The following is an 18,155-nucleotide window of genomic DNA, read 5'->3' on the forward strand; positions in this document are numbered from 1 at the left end:
AAGGGATCTCACTGCAATACCTTAAGGAAGAATAGGGGCCCTGTATTTAGCTGATGCTTTCAAATTAGCATCATCACATTTAAAAATATCTGGTTCTTGCTGCACAGTCAAAAACTTTATAGGGTGGCCCAGTGGCACAGCAGTAGACTTTCTGCCTTACAGCACCAGAGACCTGGATTTAATCCTGAATACGGGTGTTCCCTGTATGGAGTCTATATGTTCTCCCTGTCACTTCATGGGTTTTCTCCGGGAGTTTCGGTTTCCACCAGATTCCTCCCATCCCTTTATATACCTCTGACATGTCACCTCTCAGCCTCTTTTGCTCCAGAAAAAATATATCCAGCCTATCAAAGGTTCTATTTTATCGGTCACATACACCTAGGTGTAGTGAAATGCTTCTTGCCATGCAGCACATAAAGAAAGAATACAGACATAACAATAATAAATAAATGTAAACATAAAAACATCCCCCCACAATGGCTCCCACAATGCCCAGTCCCATCCCATGTCCACCTACAGTCAGGCCCATTGAGGCCTCCACAGTCGCCTTTACGGAAGCCCGTTTTTCCAGGCCGTTCTCGCCGGGTGATGGTGCTCCGGCGTCGGGAGAGTACTCTCAGCGGCATGGGAACCCTGGAACGGCCGCTTCCCTTACTGGAGACCGCGGCTTCCGAGCCAACAAGGCCGCGCCGGATGGAGCTCCACCACTGGCGATCTCGTCGCGAGATCCCAGGCTCCCGATGTAAAGTTCAGCGCCGCCGCCCGCAGCTGGCCGCTCCACAGTCTCGCAGCTCCGCGATGTTCATCGGCGGTCTTCAGCTCACCGGAGTTCCAGCGCGGCGACCCGGGCAAGGCATCGCCCGCTCCGCTCCGCAATATCCAATCTCCCCCCAGAACTCCAACCCTCCAATCCAGGCAACACCTTTGCAAATCTTTTCTGCACCTTCTCTAGCTTAATCATATCTTTCCTGTTGTGCGGTGATCAGACTTGCGTGCTATTCTGCAAATGCGGTATAACCAACTTTTTGTATGATGGTAACATAACTCACAACTTTTGCAGTCAATGCATCGGCTGATGAGGGCAAGCGTGCCACATGCCTTCTTCATAATGTATCTACCTGTGTTGCCACTTTCAGGGAACTATGTACTTCAGGAATCCTCTGTACCACCAGTGTTGATGCCATCAGTGAATATACTAATCATGCCACCTATATTCTCATCCAAATCATTAATATATGATGGACAATAGAGGACCCAGTACTCAGCCCTATGGTCACAGGCTTCCAATCAGAAACACAACTCTATACTTCCACACTCTGCCTCTTACCAGCAAGATAATTTTGTATCCAATTATCCAGCTCACCCTGGATTCCATGTGTTCTGACCTTTCAGATCAGTTTATCATGTGGGACCTGGTCGATGTCCACATTAACAATATTTACAGCTTTGCCCTCATGAATCCTCTTGGTCACCTCTTCAGAAAACACAATCTAATTTGTGAAACACGATTACTCATGTATAAAACCATGCTGACATTTCCCCCTAAACCATACTATCTCTTTTTCCCATTTTGGCCCTCCTTCCCCTCCCCCTTCCCAGCTCTCCCACAAGCCTACTGGTCTCTGCCTCTTCCTTTCTTTTTCCCGCCCCCCCCACCCCAACATCAGTCTGAAGAAGGGTCTCGACCCGAAACGTCACCTGTTCGTTGGCTCCATAGATGCTGCCTTACCCACTGAGTTTCGCCAGCGTTTTTGTTTACCTTCGATATTTCCAGCATAGGAACATAGAAAATAGGTGCAGGAGTAGGCCATTCGGCCCTTCGAGCCTGCACCGCCATTCAATATGATCATGGCTGATCATCCAACTCGGTATCCTGTACCTGCCTTCTCTCCGTAACCCCTGATCCCTTTAGCCACAAGGGCCACATCTAATAATAATAATAATAATAATAATCTTTATTTATATAGCACTTTTCAACAAAACCAGTATTTGAACCAAAGTGCTTTACAGAGTTTGATTAAATTAATAGAACAGACCAAATGTCAATATATCCATACAAAACAAAAAAGAGAAAAAAAGAAAAAAGACACTCCCTCTTAAATATACCTAGCCTATCCAATCAAAATATATCCAATCTAAATATAGCCAATGAACTGGCCTCAACTACCTCCTACCTCAACAGCATCTGCAACCCTTTCTTAAACGTTAAACCTATTATCTCGCTGCTCCTTTGACTGCTACCCACCCTTCGCTCCTCCCTTTCACTTCCCATTTCCTTTGCTGCAAATTCAATAGTCAATTTTTGAGGTTAGTGTTTGTCAGTATATTCCACATGCGTTATATTTTGATATTATTGCCTGATAATTTTGAGAATTCCATTGGGATATGCTTTTCATTTGTGCTCTATAATATAAAACAAGGTTTTTGGACTCTGCTTTCAAAACAATTTGAAGTATAGCTTTGAGAAACAAGTTCGCCTCTTTCATGTGAAGCAGTTAAATACACATATATTACCTTTACAATTATTGCCGTTGCATAACACCATTGATTCTATTTAGTAACCCATCATTTGATGGAATTTTGCTTTGAGGATTATGTTACTGTAGCCAAAATAAATTGCTGATTAAATTCCAAATGCCAGCAGAACACTGTGAATTAGTCGGAGTTTAATCGGCTTCAGTCTCGACTTTAGTAAATCTTGTCTTTTTGCAAATGCCATGCAGCCTATCTTGTTCAAAATGTTATGTTCTGCTTTGTGTCTTTATTGCATTCAACATGTGGCAAGTCGATTTGAATTATTCATGGCAATATTGTAAATATTGTTAAGTTGGGTAATAAATAATTTACTTGGATATTTGTGGGTCTACTGAAGCAGCTTTGTATTATATAATAGGTAATATAAACACAAAGGTCTTTTTCCATGAAATCACTCATTGTAAACACAGTTTACTGAAAACTGCTATGAAAAAACTGTCTCAATAAATTCAAATTAACATTAATAATAAAACAATACTTGTATTTTTGTAGTTTGCAGGCACACTGTTGCGAACATCTGCTAGATATACTGTTAAGTAAGACAGCAATATATCCTACAGTGTTTTTGTAACCTGTGAGTGTCTTGTTATATTTTTTATTAGTTTCATGTATTTAATAGTTAAGGCAGTATTTTTGGGGGCCTCTGAATTTTCTCCTCTGCTCCTCCACCAAAATCATTATCATTTTGTGCATGGCTTCATTATGATCTGCATGGAATCACAATGTGTCACATTGGCAGGTTAACTATGGAAGGAATCACAGAAAAGCCAAATTCTGTCCTCTTTTGATGTCTTTATGTTGATTTTGCAGGAGACTTATTAAATAGCTTGGAGCTTTATGCAGATTTTTCCAATAGACAATAGGTACAGGAGTAGGCCATTCGGCCCTTCGAGCCAGCACCGCTATTCACAGTGACCATGGCTGATCATCCACAATCAGCACCCCGTTCCTGCCTTCTCCCCATATGCCCTGGCTCCGCCTTCTTTAAGAGCTCTATCTAAATCTCTCTTGAAAGCATCCAGAGAATTGGCCTCCACTGCCTTCTGAGGCAGAGAATTCCACAGATTAACAACCCTCTGTGTGAAAATGTTTTTCCTCATCTCCGCTCTAAACGGCTTACCCATTATTCTTAAACTGTGGCCCCTGGTTCTGCACTCCCCCAACATATAACCATATAACAATTACAGCACGGAAACAGGCTATCTCGAACATGTTTCCTGCATAATCTCCCCTAGTCCCATATACCGTCTCAGACCATAACCCTCCATTCCCTTCCCATCCATATAACTATCCAATTTATTTTTAAATGATAAAAACGAACCTGCCTCCACCACCTTCACTGGAAGCTCGCTACCACTCTCTGAGTAAAGAAGTTCCCCCTCATGTTACCCCTAAACTTCAGTCCCTTAATTCTCATGTCATGTCCCCTTGTTTGAATCTTCCCTACTCTCAGTGGGAAAAGCTTTTCCACGTCAGGAACATGTTTCCTGCCTCTAGCGTGTCCAAACTATTAGTAATCTTATATGTCTTAATAAGATCCCGTCTCATCATTTCAAATTCCAGAATATACAAGGCCAACTACTTCATTCTATCAACATACGACAATCCCGCTACTCTGGGAATTAACCTGCGGCTCCAGCACTGAGCCTTGCGGTACCCCTCTAGTCACTGCCTGCCATGTGAAAGGGACCCATTATTCAGTACTCTTTGTTTCCTGTCTGCCAACCAATTTTCTATCCATGTCAGTACCCTACCCCCAATACCAAGTGCTCTAATTTTGCCCACTAATCTCCTATGTGGGGCATAATCAAACGCTTTCTGAGAGTCCAGGTACACTACATCCACTGGCTCTCCCATGTCCATTTTCCTAGTTACAGCCTCAAAAAAATTCCAGAATATTAGTCAAGCATGATTTATGAAAATCCACGCTGACTTGGACCGATCTGGCTACTGCTATCCATATGTGCCACTATTTCATCTTTTATAATTGACTCCAGCATCATCAATCACCCCACCACTGATGTCAGGCTAACTGGTCCATAATTCTGTTTTCTCTCTCCCGCCTTTCTAAAAAAGTGGGATAACATTCACTACCCTCCAATCCACAGGAACGGATCCTGAATCTATAGAACATTGGAAAATTATCACCAATGCATCCGCAATTTCTAGGGCCACTTCCTTATGTACCCTGGGATGCAGACCATCAGGCCCTGGGGATTTATCAGCCCTCAGTCCCATCAGGCTACCCAAGACCGTTTCCTGCCTAATGTGAATTTCCTTCAGTTCCACAGTCACCCGTGATTTTGTCATGGTTTTAAGACTCGATGTTTGGATAAGATGACACAGACACGGAGAATTCTTCAAGAAGACGAAAAGCCTTTATTTGCAAATATTCGGCTGGAACATTCAGAGATGACACCACCTGTCCACTCTCTAATTGCTCTCCGATCCACAGAAACAAGCAGCTTTTTATTACACTCTTTCAGCCTTATCTCTGCTACATTATCTTTCATGCTGTACTCCTTTGCATCAATCTGTCTTTGATTCTAGTGTTCTCTGTCTCGCCACCATTAACATCCGACCTTGGTTCAGTCTTTACATTTCCCCCCATATCTCTTCCTCTCTCGTCGCCCTGAAATTCCAAACTGTTGCTTTTAATTTCCCAGCTATGTTTCAGCTAAAGCCAAGGTTAGACTACACCATTTTGTACTGTTACACACACCATTTTATACTGTTACATATTAGTTTATAAGTTTACACACAAAGATACAAATGTATTTATTAAGAATACAAAAGTAAAAATAAGTAACTTGTTTATAACTTCCATAATCCTCTGGCCACTAGTACATCAGGGAGATTGTTTGTGTCTTCCTTCGTGAAGACAGATCCAAAGTACCTGTTAAACTCGTCTGCCATTTCCTTGTTCCCTATAATAAATTCACCTGTTTCAGTCTTCAAAGGCCAAACTTTAGTCTTAACTAATTCTTTCCTCTTCACCTACCTAAAGAAGCTTTTACTATCCTCCTTTATATTCTTGGCTAGCTTACCTCATCTTTTCTCCCCCTATTGCCTTTTTAATTATCTTCTGTTGCTCTTTTAAAGTTTCCCAATCCTCTGGCTTCCCGCTCATCTTTGCTATGTTATACTTCTCTTTTATTTTTATACTGTCCCTGACTTCCCTTGTCAGCCACGGTTTCTCCTACTCCCCTTGGAATCTTTTTTCCTCTTTGGAATGAACTGATCCTGCACCTTCTGAATTATTCCCAGAAATACCCGTCATTATTGTTCCAGTGTCATCCCTGCTAGGTTATCTTTCCAGTTAACTTTGGCCAGCTCCTTCCTCATGGCTCCATAGTCCCATTTGTTCAACTGTAATACTGACACCTCCAATTTACATTTCTCCCTCTCAATTTGTAGATTAAAATGTATCATATTATGGTCACTACCTCCTACTGGCTCCTTAACCTCAAGTCCCCTTATTCAATCCAGTTCATTACACAACACTAAATCCAGAATTACCTTCTCCCTGGTAGGCTCCAGTACAAGTTGCTCTAAGAATCCATCACAGAGGCACTTTATAAACTCCCTTTCTTGGGGTCCAGTGCCAACCTGATTTTTCCAGTCGTGCTTAGCCCCCTGCTGTACTCACTCTATACACATGACTGCGTAGCCGGTCATAGTGCAAACTCCATCATCAAATTCGCGGATGATACCACTGTTGTGGGACGTATCACTGATGGGGACGAGTCAGATACAGAAGTGAGATCGACCGACTGACCAAATGGTGCCAGCACAATGACCTGGACCTCAACACCAACACGCTAATCCAAGGAACTGATTGTGAACTTTGGAAGGGGGAGGATCCCAGAATCTACCCATGGAATTATTCAAATTCCTGGGCGTGCACATCTCTGAAGGTTTTCCTGGTCCAGAGAACATTGATGCAATCCTAAAGAAAGCACATAGTCGCCTCTGTTCAACTGTGAAGATTACGGAGAGTCGGTATGTCAAGGAGGACTCTCTCTAACTTCTACAGGTGTACAGTGGAGAGCATGCTGACTGGTTGCATCGTGGCTTGGTTCGGAAACTTGAGTGCCCTGGAGCGGAATAGAATACAAAAAGTGGTAAACACTGCCCAGTCCATCATCGGCTCTGATCTCCCGTCCATCGAGGGGATCTATCACAGTCGCTGCCTCAAAAGGCTGGCCCCCTCACAGAAACAACTGCAGAAAGTTGCAAGGCAGCTACATAGCTAGTGAAATACTTCTCAAGTTCCAGACTGCTGCAATGCAGAAAAAAACCCAGAAAGATCCAACAATAACCGGAACCAGTGTCCCAGTAGTGGGAACCAGGGACCCAGTGTGTGCAGAGGGAGAGTGGGAATAAGGCTTCCAATGTGCGGGAAGTGAGGGAATGCGGTGTGTGGAGGGAGGGTAGGGTTTGGGCCCCGAGGGTGTGGAGTGAGAGAGTGGGAACCAGGGGCCCAGTGAGCGGAGTGAGATATTTGGAACCAGGCCCCCAGGGCCCCAGTGGTGGCCGATTGGGAAAGGGGGAGATGCAGCGAGACCTGGGTGTCATGGTACACCAGTCATTGAAAGTAGGCATGCAGGTGCAGCAGGCAGTAAAGAAAGCGAATGGTATGTTAGCTTTCATAGCAAAAGGATTTGAGTATAGGAGCAGGGAGGTTCTACTGCAGTTGTACAGGGTCTTGGTGGGGCCACACCTGGAGTATTGCGTGCAGTTTTGGTCTCCAAATCTTGAAGGACATTATTGCCATAGAGGAGTGCAGAGACGGTTCACCAGACTGATTCCTGGGATGTCAGGACTGTCTTACGGAGAAGACTGGTATGACTTGGTTTATACTCTCTCTTTAGGAGATTGAGAGGGGATCTATACAAAACTTACAAAATTCTTAAGGGGTTGGACAGGCTAGATGCAGGAAGATTGTTCCCGATGTTGGGGAAGTCCAGGCCAAGGGGTCACAGTTTAAGAATAAGGGGAAATCCTTTAGGGCTGAGATGAGGAGAACTTTTGCACACAGAGAGTGGTGAATCTGTGGAATTCTCTGCCACAGAAGGTAGTTGAGGCCACAGTTCATTGGCTATATTTAAGAGGGAGTTAGATGTGGCTGTTGTGGCTAAAGGGATGAGGGAATATGGAGAGAAGGCCGGTACGGGATACTGAGCTGGATGATCAGCAATGATCATATTGAATGGCGGTGCAGGCTCGAAGGGCCGAATGGCCTACTCCTGCACCTAATTTCTATGTTTCTATATGGAGAAGGAGAGGAAGAGTGGGCATTGGGGCATTCAGCACATCAGAACCCTTTTCCCAAGGTGGATATAGCAAAGACTAGACGGGATAGTGGGAAAGTTTAAAAGAGATGCGTGGGCCAAGTCTTTACACACATAGTGAAAGGTTCCTGGAACATGTTGCCTGGTGTGGTGGCAGAAGTAGAAATATAGAATAAAGGACATGGAATAGTACAGGACAAGACCAGGCCCTTTGACCTACAATATCTGTGCCGAACATGATACCACGAACAACTCATCTGGCTGTAGATAATTCATATCCCTCCATTCCCTGCATATTCACATGCCCATCCAAAGGTCTCTTAAATGCCACTACCATACATGCCTCAACAACCATCCATTCCAGACAAGCACCACCCTCTGTGTTGTAGAACTTGCCCCGCACATCTCCTTTAAATTTAGCCCCTCTCACCTTAAAGCTATGCCCTCTAGTATTTGATATTTCCATCCTGGGAAAAGCATTCTGACTTCCTATGCTAACTACGCCTATCGTCATTTTATAAACTTCTATCAGGTCTCCCCACAACCTCTGCCCTTCCTCCGTTTGTCCAGCCTCTCTCCGTAGCCAATACCCTCTAATCTAGGCATCATTCCGGCAAAACTCTTCTGTACCATTTACAAAGCCTCCACTCTTCCTATAATGGGGAGACCAGAACTGCATGCAATACTCCAAAATGTGGCCTAACCACAATCCTATAAAACTCCATCGTGACTTCCTGACTCTTAGAATCAATGCCCCGACTTATAAAACAAACCATATATATGTCTTCTTTACCACTCTATCTACTTGTGGTGCCACTTTCAGGGAGTTACAGAGTCACTCTGTAAATCAACATTATCTATAGAATAATGGCATCAACAATAGTTTTGGATAGGCAGGCAGTGGAGATTAATTTAACAGGTTTATTTTTGCAACATTCATTATGGGGCCAGAAGGCCTATTTCTGTGCCGAACTGTTCTAGATACTAGTGTTCAAGAAGGAACTGCAGATGCTGGAAGATACACGAAGGTACACAAAATTGCTGGATAAACTCATCTATGATACTATATCCTTGGCCTGAAATTTTAACTCTGTTTCTCTTCCCACCGACACAGCCTGGAATTATGAATATTACCAGCATTTTCTGTTTTCATTCACCTAAGGTAGGATTTTGCTGCTGGGCTCCTTGGTGATAAAAAGCTCTCTTCTGCCAAATGTAGTTAGGACAACTGCACTTTGTATGGAATTCTTAGGCTTGTTTCCATTTAAGACAAAATATGTTGATGGTTGAGTACAAAACCATTCAGATTTATTTGCAAGTTTTGGGTCATTGTTTTAAAAACTCTGAAGTTGTGTATATTAATGCTTTCCTTAAGCCATATTATTACTGGTTCAGATGCATAGGAGAGTTTTTGCGGTGCTTTGTTTTATGAATTAAGTCCCATCTTTTCCTGATTACACTTCAAGCTATTTCCTGAAATCATGTGGTTCTTGGACATTTTATGTGTTTTTGCTTCAAGGAATCAAACTCTCTGTTATTGGGCCCTTTGGGGCTACCATGCAGATTTAGTTTTGAAGAGCATGTGTTTGCAGTTCTGAATTGTTTTAATGAGACTGAATAATCCTGGCTGTTTCCTTATCGGCCCTTGAAAAGATGGCAGGAGCTGATTGAAAATCTAACATTATTTTTTAAATACTTTCCAATGGTTAAGCTGGGGAAGGATTTGTCAGGCTGTTGTTGGGAAGTGCTTTATTCGACCCTGTTCGGGTAGCACTAATGTTTGGTACATCAGAGCAGTCTGCCTTGTGGCAGACCTTTAATGTTATGGAAGGATTGACACAGCATTTGTGAAAAAGTTGTTTGCCCTGGTTGGCGAGTCTAGAGCTAAAGAACATAAGCTGAATGGAATTAACTCACTTCAGGTTTATCCCCAACCACGCCCGTCTATCTCAATTGTCAGAAGATACTAAGCACGTTGCAGAAAGCATTCTGCCTTTTTCCACTGTCAGGTGATAATGTGATGAACACGTTCTCTCTCTTGCCAGAACACACCATAAACACATACATTCTCCAACTTTCATTTGCTAGAGGATACTAAGTACTTGTGCTGAAGTAACTCTCTCTCTCTATCATCTGTTGAACAGCACACTATGCCTTGGTACAGAATGGTCATGAGGTCAATAGAGATAGGAGCAGAATTAGGCCATTCGGCCCATCAGGTCTACTCCGCTATTCATTCATGGCTGATCTATCTCTCCATCCTGCCCTCTCCCCATAACCTCCGACACCCATACTAATCAAAAAATTATCTCCGCCTTAAAAATATCTACTGTCTTGGCCTCCACAGTCTTTTAACCATATAACAATTACAGCACGGAAACAGGCCATCTCGACCCTTCTAGTCCGTGCTGAACACATAATCTCCCCATGTCCCATATACCTGCGCTCAGACCATAACCCTCCACTCCCTTCCCATCCATATAACTATCCAATTTATTTTTAAATGATAAAAACGAACCTGCCTCAACCACCTTCACTGGAAGCTCATTCCACACAGCCACCACTCTCTGAGTAAATAAGTTCCCCCTCATGTTACCCCTAAACTCAGTCCCTTAATTCTCAAGTCATGTCCCCTTGTTTGAATTTCCCTACTCTCAGTGGGAAAAGCTTTTCCACGTCAACTCTGTCTATCCCTCTCATTATTTAAAAAACCTCTATCAAGTCCCCCCTTAACCTTCTGCGCTCCAAAGAATAAAGCCCTAACTTGTTCAACCAGCCCTACTTGTTCAACCAATTTGTGGCAAAGAGTTCCACAAATTCGCCATCCTCTGACTAAAGAAATTTCTCCTCTTCTCCTTCCTAAAAAAAAGTCCTTTAATTCTGAGGCTATGACCTCTAGTCCTAGACTCTCCCACTAGTGGAAACATCCTCTCCACATCCGCTCTATCCAAGCCTTTCACTATTCTGTATGCCACCCTCCAGAGTCTTAGAGTCATACAGTGTGGAAATAGGCCCTTCGGCCCAACTTTCCCATGCTGACTAACGTGCCCTACCTACACTAGTCCCACCTGCCTGCTGTTGGCCTGTATCCCTCCAGAATTATCCTATCAATTTGCCTGTCCGAATGTTTTTTAAACGTTGTGATAGTACTTGCCTCTACTACCTCCTCTGGCAGTTTGTTCCATATACCCATCATCATTTGTGTAAAAAAAATTGCCTCTTGGGTTCCCATTAAATCCTTCTCAACCCCCTCCCCCATCTTAAACCTATGTAATATGGGTATAAAATTGCATTTACCTTATCTAATCCTTTCATGATTGTATACATCTCCGTAAAATCACCATCCTCCTCCTGAATGAAATCCTAGCCTGTTCCACCTCTCCACATAGCTCAGGCCTAAATCGAGATCTGTCAGAAGATATCATGCATTGCTGCTGAATGCATCACTGTCTTTTGCCAGGACAGGTACATGGAAGAGACTGCACTTGGCACCAGTGCATAATTTCCCCTAGACAGGTGAGAAAATAAGTGTGGTAGTCTCTAATTCTTGGGATTTCCTGACAGTGGCAACATGCATTCAGTACCAATGCATGGTATCCTGTGGTGCTCTGGTGCCGAGTGCATTTTCTCTTACACATCTATTAAAATATATCATGGACTGGTAATGAAGACATAAGTTTTTGTTGGCCTTCCATCACAGCAATGTGATGGATGTTTATGTAAAATGTAAATCATGTTGTGTCTGGGGTCTATTTGTTGTAATGTATGGCTGCAGAAACGGCATTTCGTTTGGACCTCAAGGGGTCCAAATGACAATTAAATTGACTCTTGACTCTTTGCCTCCACTCCCCTCAACTGTCAGATGTTACATTGGTGTGGACTCTCCCGCCACAGGATACCATGATGCACTGGTACTGAATGCAGTCTTTCCCACATACCTACCCTGTCAAAAGAAACCAAGCCACCCATCCTCTCACCTGTGGGAGGATTTCAAGCACAGCTGCTGAATCCTTTCTCTTACCTGTCATGCATTGGGTGCTGATTCTCTCTTTCTCTCATCCGCCACGGGCAACTGTCTACTGTCTGTAACAGGATCCCTTGGCTTATGGAGTGGTGGCGTCATGGTTGTCGGGTTGCTCAGAGCAACAAAGTCAGCGCTAGGACCCGGGTCAAGTTCCCAGTCTCGCGCCACCCAGGTGAGAAACACAAACATTGCTGCAACAAATGCAAGTTTGCGCTTTATTTTTAATTCGATATATCCGGGAGAGCATTGTTTTATCAAAGTTAAAAGCCCTGGTAAGTAACGGCCTTCATGTTTCTTTAATGCACAATTCTCACTCGCACTTGATTTTTTTTTTTAAATCTGCTAATTCTCGATTCAATATGCAGACTCTTCAAGTGCAGCTGTTTGACCGTGCAGTTGCATTGTTGAGGAAGGGGGTGAATTGCATTTGTGCATAAGAGGAAAGTGGCAAAAAAATTAGCTCAATGATAGGGTCGAGGTGATCCGGGACTAATTGCACAAGAACGACTGGACGGCATATTGTGGCGTCTTTCGCCTCAATATTAACACCTTTCGCCTCAATATTAACACCCCCACCACCTCCCAACAATATATAGGCATCTAAATTGCTCTTGTAATTCCTTTAAAAAAATAACCCGCCGCTTCGAAGTACGTTTGGACTGACCTTTTATAATAGGAATAAAAGGAATAAAAGTCAGACAGGAAACACTTCAAAGAATATCTCAACCATCCTACAAGTGAGATTTCCCAGTAATATACAGTTTGTGCATCATCGTGTTTTACATTCTTCAAACTTTGAAAATCTATATAGAATTTATCTGTCTTGTGTGCTGAAGAATCATTTGTACTTATTATTTTGTCGTTCAGTTCACTGTCAGAGCTGTTTCTTTATTCTTAATTCATTGATAGAGATTGGCTAATCTTTAATAATTGTTTAATCGTTATAATAGCGGCATAGAGCGCAGGAACACGTTTTTCGGCCCAAATCGTTCATGTCAAACAAGATGTCTCTCTAAGCCAGTCCCATTTGCCTGCCTTTGGCCCATATCCCTCGAAACCTTTCCTATCCATGTACTTGTCAAAATAACTTTAGGCGTTACAATTTTACCTGCCTCTACAGCTTCTTCTGGCAGCTGGTTTTAAATCCTTTTTAGTCTTCCTTGTCTCACTTTAAACACATGCCCACAGGTTTTAGACTCCTCTACCCCAGGGAATAGACAGTGACCATTCACCTTATCTATGCCTCTCATGATATTGTTTACTTATGTAAGGTCATCCCTCAACTTCCTATGCTCCAGGGAAAAAAGTTCCCAGCCTAACCAGTCTTTCCTTATAATTCAAGTCCTCCAGTCATGGTAAAAATCTTGTGAATTTAATATTTTTTTTATATCCTTTCCAGCATAATGACCTTCTTCCATAGCTGGGTCACCACAATTACACACAATATCCTTAGTTGGTCTCGCCTATTAATTCTACAGTTTTAACATGACATCTCAACACCTGTACTGAATGCTGTGACCAAAAAAGGCAAGTGTGCCAAATGTCTTTTTTACCACCCCTTCCACCTGTGTCATCACTTTCAGGGAATACCTGCACCTGTAGGTCTCTGTGTTCCACTCTCCAGGGATATACCATTTACTGTGTAAGTCCTACCCTGGTTTAACTCATAATGCAACACTGTGTAATTGGCTGAGATAAATCCCATCTGCCATTACTTGACCTACTTCCCCAGTTCATCCTGACTTTGTTGTAAACTTAGATAAACTTCTTTATTGTTCCCTACACCACACATTTTGGTATAATCTGCATAGTTACTAACCATGTTAGCAACATTGTCAGCCAAAGTGTTAATATAGTTGACAAACAACGGTGGACCCAACACTGATCCCGTGTTACATCACTGGTCAACTTAATCTACAATCTGAATAACAACTCTTCATCAATAAGGCATTGTATAGAAGTTGGGACGTTGTGATACAGTTGTACAAGAGTTGGTGAGGTTGCGTTTGAAATTATTTGTTCAGTTTTGGTCACCCAACTACAAAATATGCCATTATGTTGGAAACAGTGCAGAAAAGATGTATAAAGGTGTTGCCTGAACTCAATGGTCTGAGTTAAACGGATATGTTGGACAGGTTATGACTATTCCTTGGAGCATAGGAAACTGAGGAGAGATCTTATAGAGGTGGAAAGAATCATGAGAGGCAGAAATCGATTGAATCTTTCTTCCGCTGTGAAGGAATCGAGCACTGGAGATGTTGAAAATGAGAGGAGAAAGATTTAATAGGAATTCGAGGGGAGACTTTGCCACACAGGAGTGGTACATATTTGGAAAGGGCTGCCAAAGGAAAAGTTTGAGACTGGTACAGTAATAACATTTAAGAAATATTTGTACAAATACATGGAAATAAATGTTTAGAGGGACATCAATCCAATGCAGGCAAATGGGTATACCTTAGATGGGGCTTCTGGGTCAGCATGGACAAGTTAGACCAAAGGGCCTTTTACTGTTCTGCATGATGCTAAACATTGTACTGCAGATTGCAACCAGCCAATGCTTAAACAATCTTTTCCCAAAGTTGATAGTATTTATTTGCAAGTTATCTGATCATCTTTGTCATAATCATTCTCTCACTGTATGATTCCATAGAGACATAAGCAATTCTGGACTTTTATGCAAATTCAATTTTCAACATCCCACTGTCCCCTTCTCCAATTCATTCTCTAAGTTACTGTAGATTTTTGAAGCTGTAAATGATCATGGTTGGCACTTTATTAATTAAATGTTCATATGGAAGCTTGCAGTTATGTTGTATCCACCCTTCAAGTAGTGGAAATCCTTGATTTACATTCCTTAAACATGTTTTAAGTGATGTTAAAAGACATTTGCACAGGCACATGGATTGTAAAGGTTTAGATGGATATTGGCCAAACACAAACTAGTTTAGACAGAGCGTTGGCGTAGACTAGTTGGGCCGAAGATCCTGTTTCCATGCTGTCTGCCTCCATGACATTTGTAAATTGAAACAACTGGTTCAAATGCAAAATCAATATTTTGACCACATCTGGAGTATTGTGTGCAGTTTTGGTCACCTAATTTGAGGAAGGACATTCTTGCTATTGAGAGAGTGCAGTGTAGGTTCACGAGGTTAATTCCCAGGATGGCGGAACTGTCACATGTTGATAGAATGGAGCGACTGGGCTTGTATACACTGGAATTTAGAAGGATGAGATAGGATCTTATTGAAACATATAAGATTATTAAGGGATTGGACACGCTAGAGGCAGGAAACATGTTCCTGATGTTGGGGGAGTGCCGAACCAGGTGCCACAGTTTAAGAATAAGGGGAAGGCCACTTAGAATGGGGATGAGGAAAACCATTTTCACCCAGAGAGTTGTGAATCTGTGGAATTCTCTGTCTCAGAAGGCAGTGGAGGCCAATTCTCTGGATTATTTCAAGAGAGAGTTAGATAAAGTTCTTAAAGATAGTGGAGTCAAGGAATATGGGGAGAAGACAGGAATGGGGTACTGATTGGGGATGATCAGCCATGATCACAGTGAATGGCGGTGCTGGCTCGAAGGGCCAAATGGCTTATTCCTGCACCTATTGCCTATTGTCTATTATCGTCTTCCCTATCTCTCTTGTCGTCTAGGGAACTCTGGCGTTGGTTGCCTTACTGCTTCCCCCTTAAGTGATTGTACCTGGCCTGTTCCAGAACATTTGCTCTTTAAATGGTTATATCTCAATTTACCATACCAACATTTGTCTTCTGTCCACATGTCTTGTCATTTCCAATGAAGTTATCTCCCCTGAAACTTAAAAGTTGTACTTTGGATTTTACTCTGCCCATCACCACTCTTAAACAAAAATGATGATCTGCTAATCTGATGCTCACTGTTGCTCTAAGTGTTCTCTATCTGACTTTGGCCATCACATTCTTCAGAACCTGATTAAAAAAATATCTCCTTTCTCATTCGGTCAGAAATGTGCAGATAAGGAGCGTTCTCTTGAACTGATTATAGAAAGTCTACTTCTTTTCTCTTTATTCCAACATCTTTTGAAGGAATATTGACAGATTTCACTGGCTGGAAGGTCACCATTTTACATTGCTTGCAGATTTTCCCGGCAAATTTGCTCCTCAATTTATCTCAAATTCTCCTAAATTACTCACTTTCTCTATTTTTCTTTCACTGTTTCTATTTTTCTTTTTTATCTCCCTCATCTGCTTCTTTTTCTTTCTCTGTCGGCACTTGGTAGGCACTGTTTCGATGGCCTATAGTGCCTGTTTCCACGATGTATATCTAAACTAAACTAAACTTCTATTCTTCCCAAGAACAGTTTTGGATAATAAAGTGCCCAAAGATGCTGTAGATTTTCATTCCATTAACTACAGATCAAAGAACAAAAAAAAAATAGAATATATCATGTCGTATAACTTTAATCTCAGACAAAATTAACAAACAGAACAAACCCTGCAAATAAACTGACCATCGGGAACAGATTCAGTGAGACATAAAAACAATATGTGCTGGAGATACTCACAGGTCAGGCTGTGGAGGGAGAAACGTCAATGTTTCAGTTCAAAGATCTTTCATTCAAAAGGTGGTTTGGTAAGATGCTCTCTGGTTTCTGATGAGCCTAAAGAGGTGCATTGCAGTTTTCATGACTTTTTGCAAGTTTTCGTTTAAATATATAGTTTGGAAAATATATCTCCCTTCGAATTTTTATGGAAGCCTGTTTTGTGAAAGTATAAGATCTCATAACGCAGAATGAAAGAGCAGAACATGATGGCTCTGTTACACCTTTATAAATGCTAATCTTTTCAATTGACTCATTTCGATGAACAATTAGCGCCTCATTATTCAGTGTCTGCAAGAGTATTGCAGTGTTAATTGTTATACTCCAGTGTTTATGTTACGGAATTGCTTTAAATTTAAGTGGTTTCGCATTGTGCTCGTGTTGTGGAATTAGAGGACTGAATAAAGTTCTTGCACTCGCAGGGAACGAGTCCTCAAATTTTCTGGTTGTTGATAAGTGGGATTGAGATTTATCTGTGGGAGGGGAAGAACCAATGTTAGGTTGACAGAAACTTTCTCCTCTTGTGTATTCCCTATTTTCATTACTCTTCCATACAGCTGAGGATATGTGCTGGGTGCCCTGCGAAAGTATGAAGGAAGGAACTGCAGATGCGAGTTTAAACCAAAGATAGACACAAAAAGTTGGAGTAACTCAGCAGGACAGACAACATTTCTGGAGAAAAGGAATAGGTGACGGTTCAGGTTGAGTCCCTTCTTCAGTCTGAAGATGGATCTCGACCTAAACGTCACCTATTCCTTTTCTCCAGAGATGCTGTCTGATCTGCTAAGTTACTCCAGCTTTCTGTGTCTTGCACTACGTAAGTGGTGGATTACTGTCCTACCTGCCCCATCCGTGGAAGAGTCTGCAGTTCCCACAATAATAATAATAATAATAATACTAATATCTTTTATTGTCATTGCACATAAGCGCAACAAGATTTGGTATGCAGCTTCCAAGCGATGTCATAACTTAAATAACTAATAACATTTCGATTTAGATACCCCGAGAACATGGTTTGTAAAAAGAACAGTAAAACAGTCAAAACAGTTTAACAGACTAACGTGCAGGTGTGTCTGTGCGACGTGACCATCCGAGGGAGTCAGTCCAGGGGGGGTGGGGGGCACTCAGCAGGGCCGGTTCAGAGCCGCTATAGCTCTGGGGATGAAGCTGTTCCTGGAGGTTCGGGCGTAGAAGGCCTTGTAACGTCTGCCGGAGGGAAGTAGTTCGAACAGTCCATTACAAGGGTGTGAAGAGTCTTTATGGATGCTGACGGCCTTCCTGAGGCACCGTATGTGGTAGATGCCATCCAAGGCTGGTAGCGGTGTCCCAATGATCCTCTGCACTCTGTGGACGACGCGCTGAAGAGCTCTCCTCTCCGCCTCCGTGCAGCTGAGATACCACACAGAGATGCCATACGTTAATATGCTCTCTGTGATGCAGCGGTAGAAGGCTGTTAGCAGCTGTTGGGGCAGACCAGTCTTTTTTAATGTCCTCAGGAAGAACAGTCGTTGCTGTGCCTTGTTGACCAGCGCAGCGGTGTTGGTGGACCATGTGAGGTCCTCTGAAATGTGAGTGCCCAGAAACTTAAAGCTGGACACTCTCTCCACACTTTCCCCGTAAATGGAGATTGGGGCGTATTCTCCATTATGTGACCTCCGAGAGTCAATAATCAGCTCCTTGGTCTTGGAGGTGTTTAGTGACAAGTTGTTACGTGCGCACCAG

The 18,155-nt window shown here is 42.6% G+C and overlaps 1 protein-coding gene across 10 annotated transcripts in view; it reads left to right on the forward strand.

Annotated features, from left to right (window-relative positions):
- Window positions 1-11,768: 11,768 nt before the first annotated feature.
- Window positions 11,769-18,155, forward strand: part of ofcc1 (orofacial cleft 1 candidate 1) — a 342,172-nt gene continuing 335,785 nt past the window's right edge. For 8 of the 10 annotated variants that reach the window (XM_055634782.1, XM_055634784.1, XM_055634781.1 and 5 more), the window contains exon 1: window positions 11,769-12,125. In XM_055634782.1, coding sequence (XP_055490757.1) covers window positions 12,054-12,125 — 72 coding nt within the window. In that variant the 5' untranslated portion in view covers window positions 11,769-12,053. The remainder of the gene's footprint in view (window positions 12,126-18,155) is intronic. The other 2 variants (XM_055634783.1, XM_055634786.1) reach the window with 2 other exon arrangements.

The sequence above is a fragment of the Leucoraja erinacea genome, chromosome 4 (assembly GCF_028641065.1).
Source record: "Leucoraja erinacea ecotype New England chromosome 4, Leri_hhj_1, whole genome shotgun sequence".
Taxonomy (NCBI): Eukaryota; Metazoa; Chordata; class Chondrichthyes; order Rajiformes; family Rajidae; genus Leucoraja; species Leucoraja erinaceus.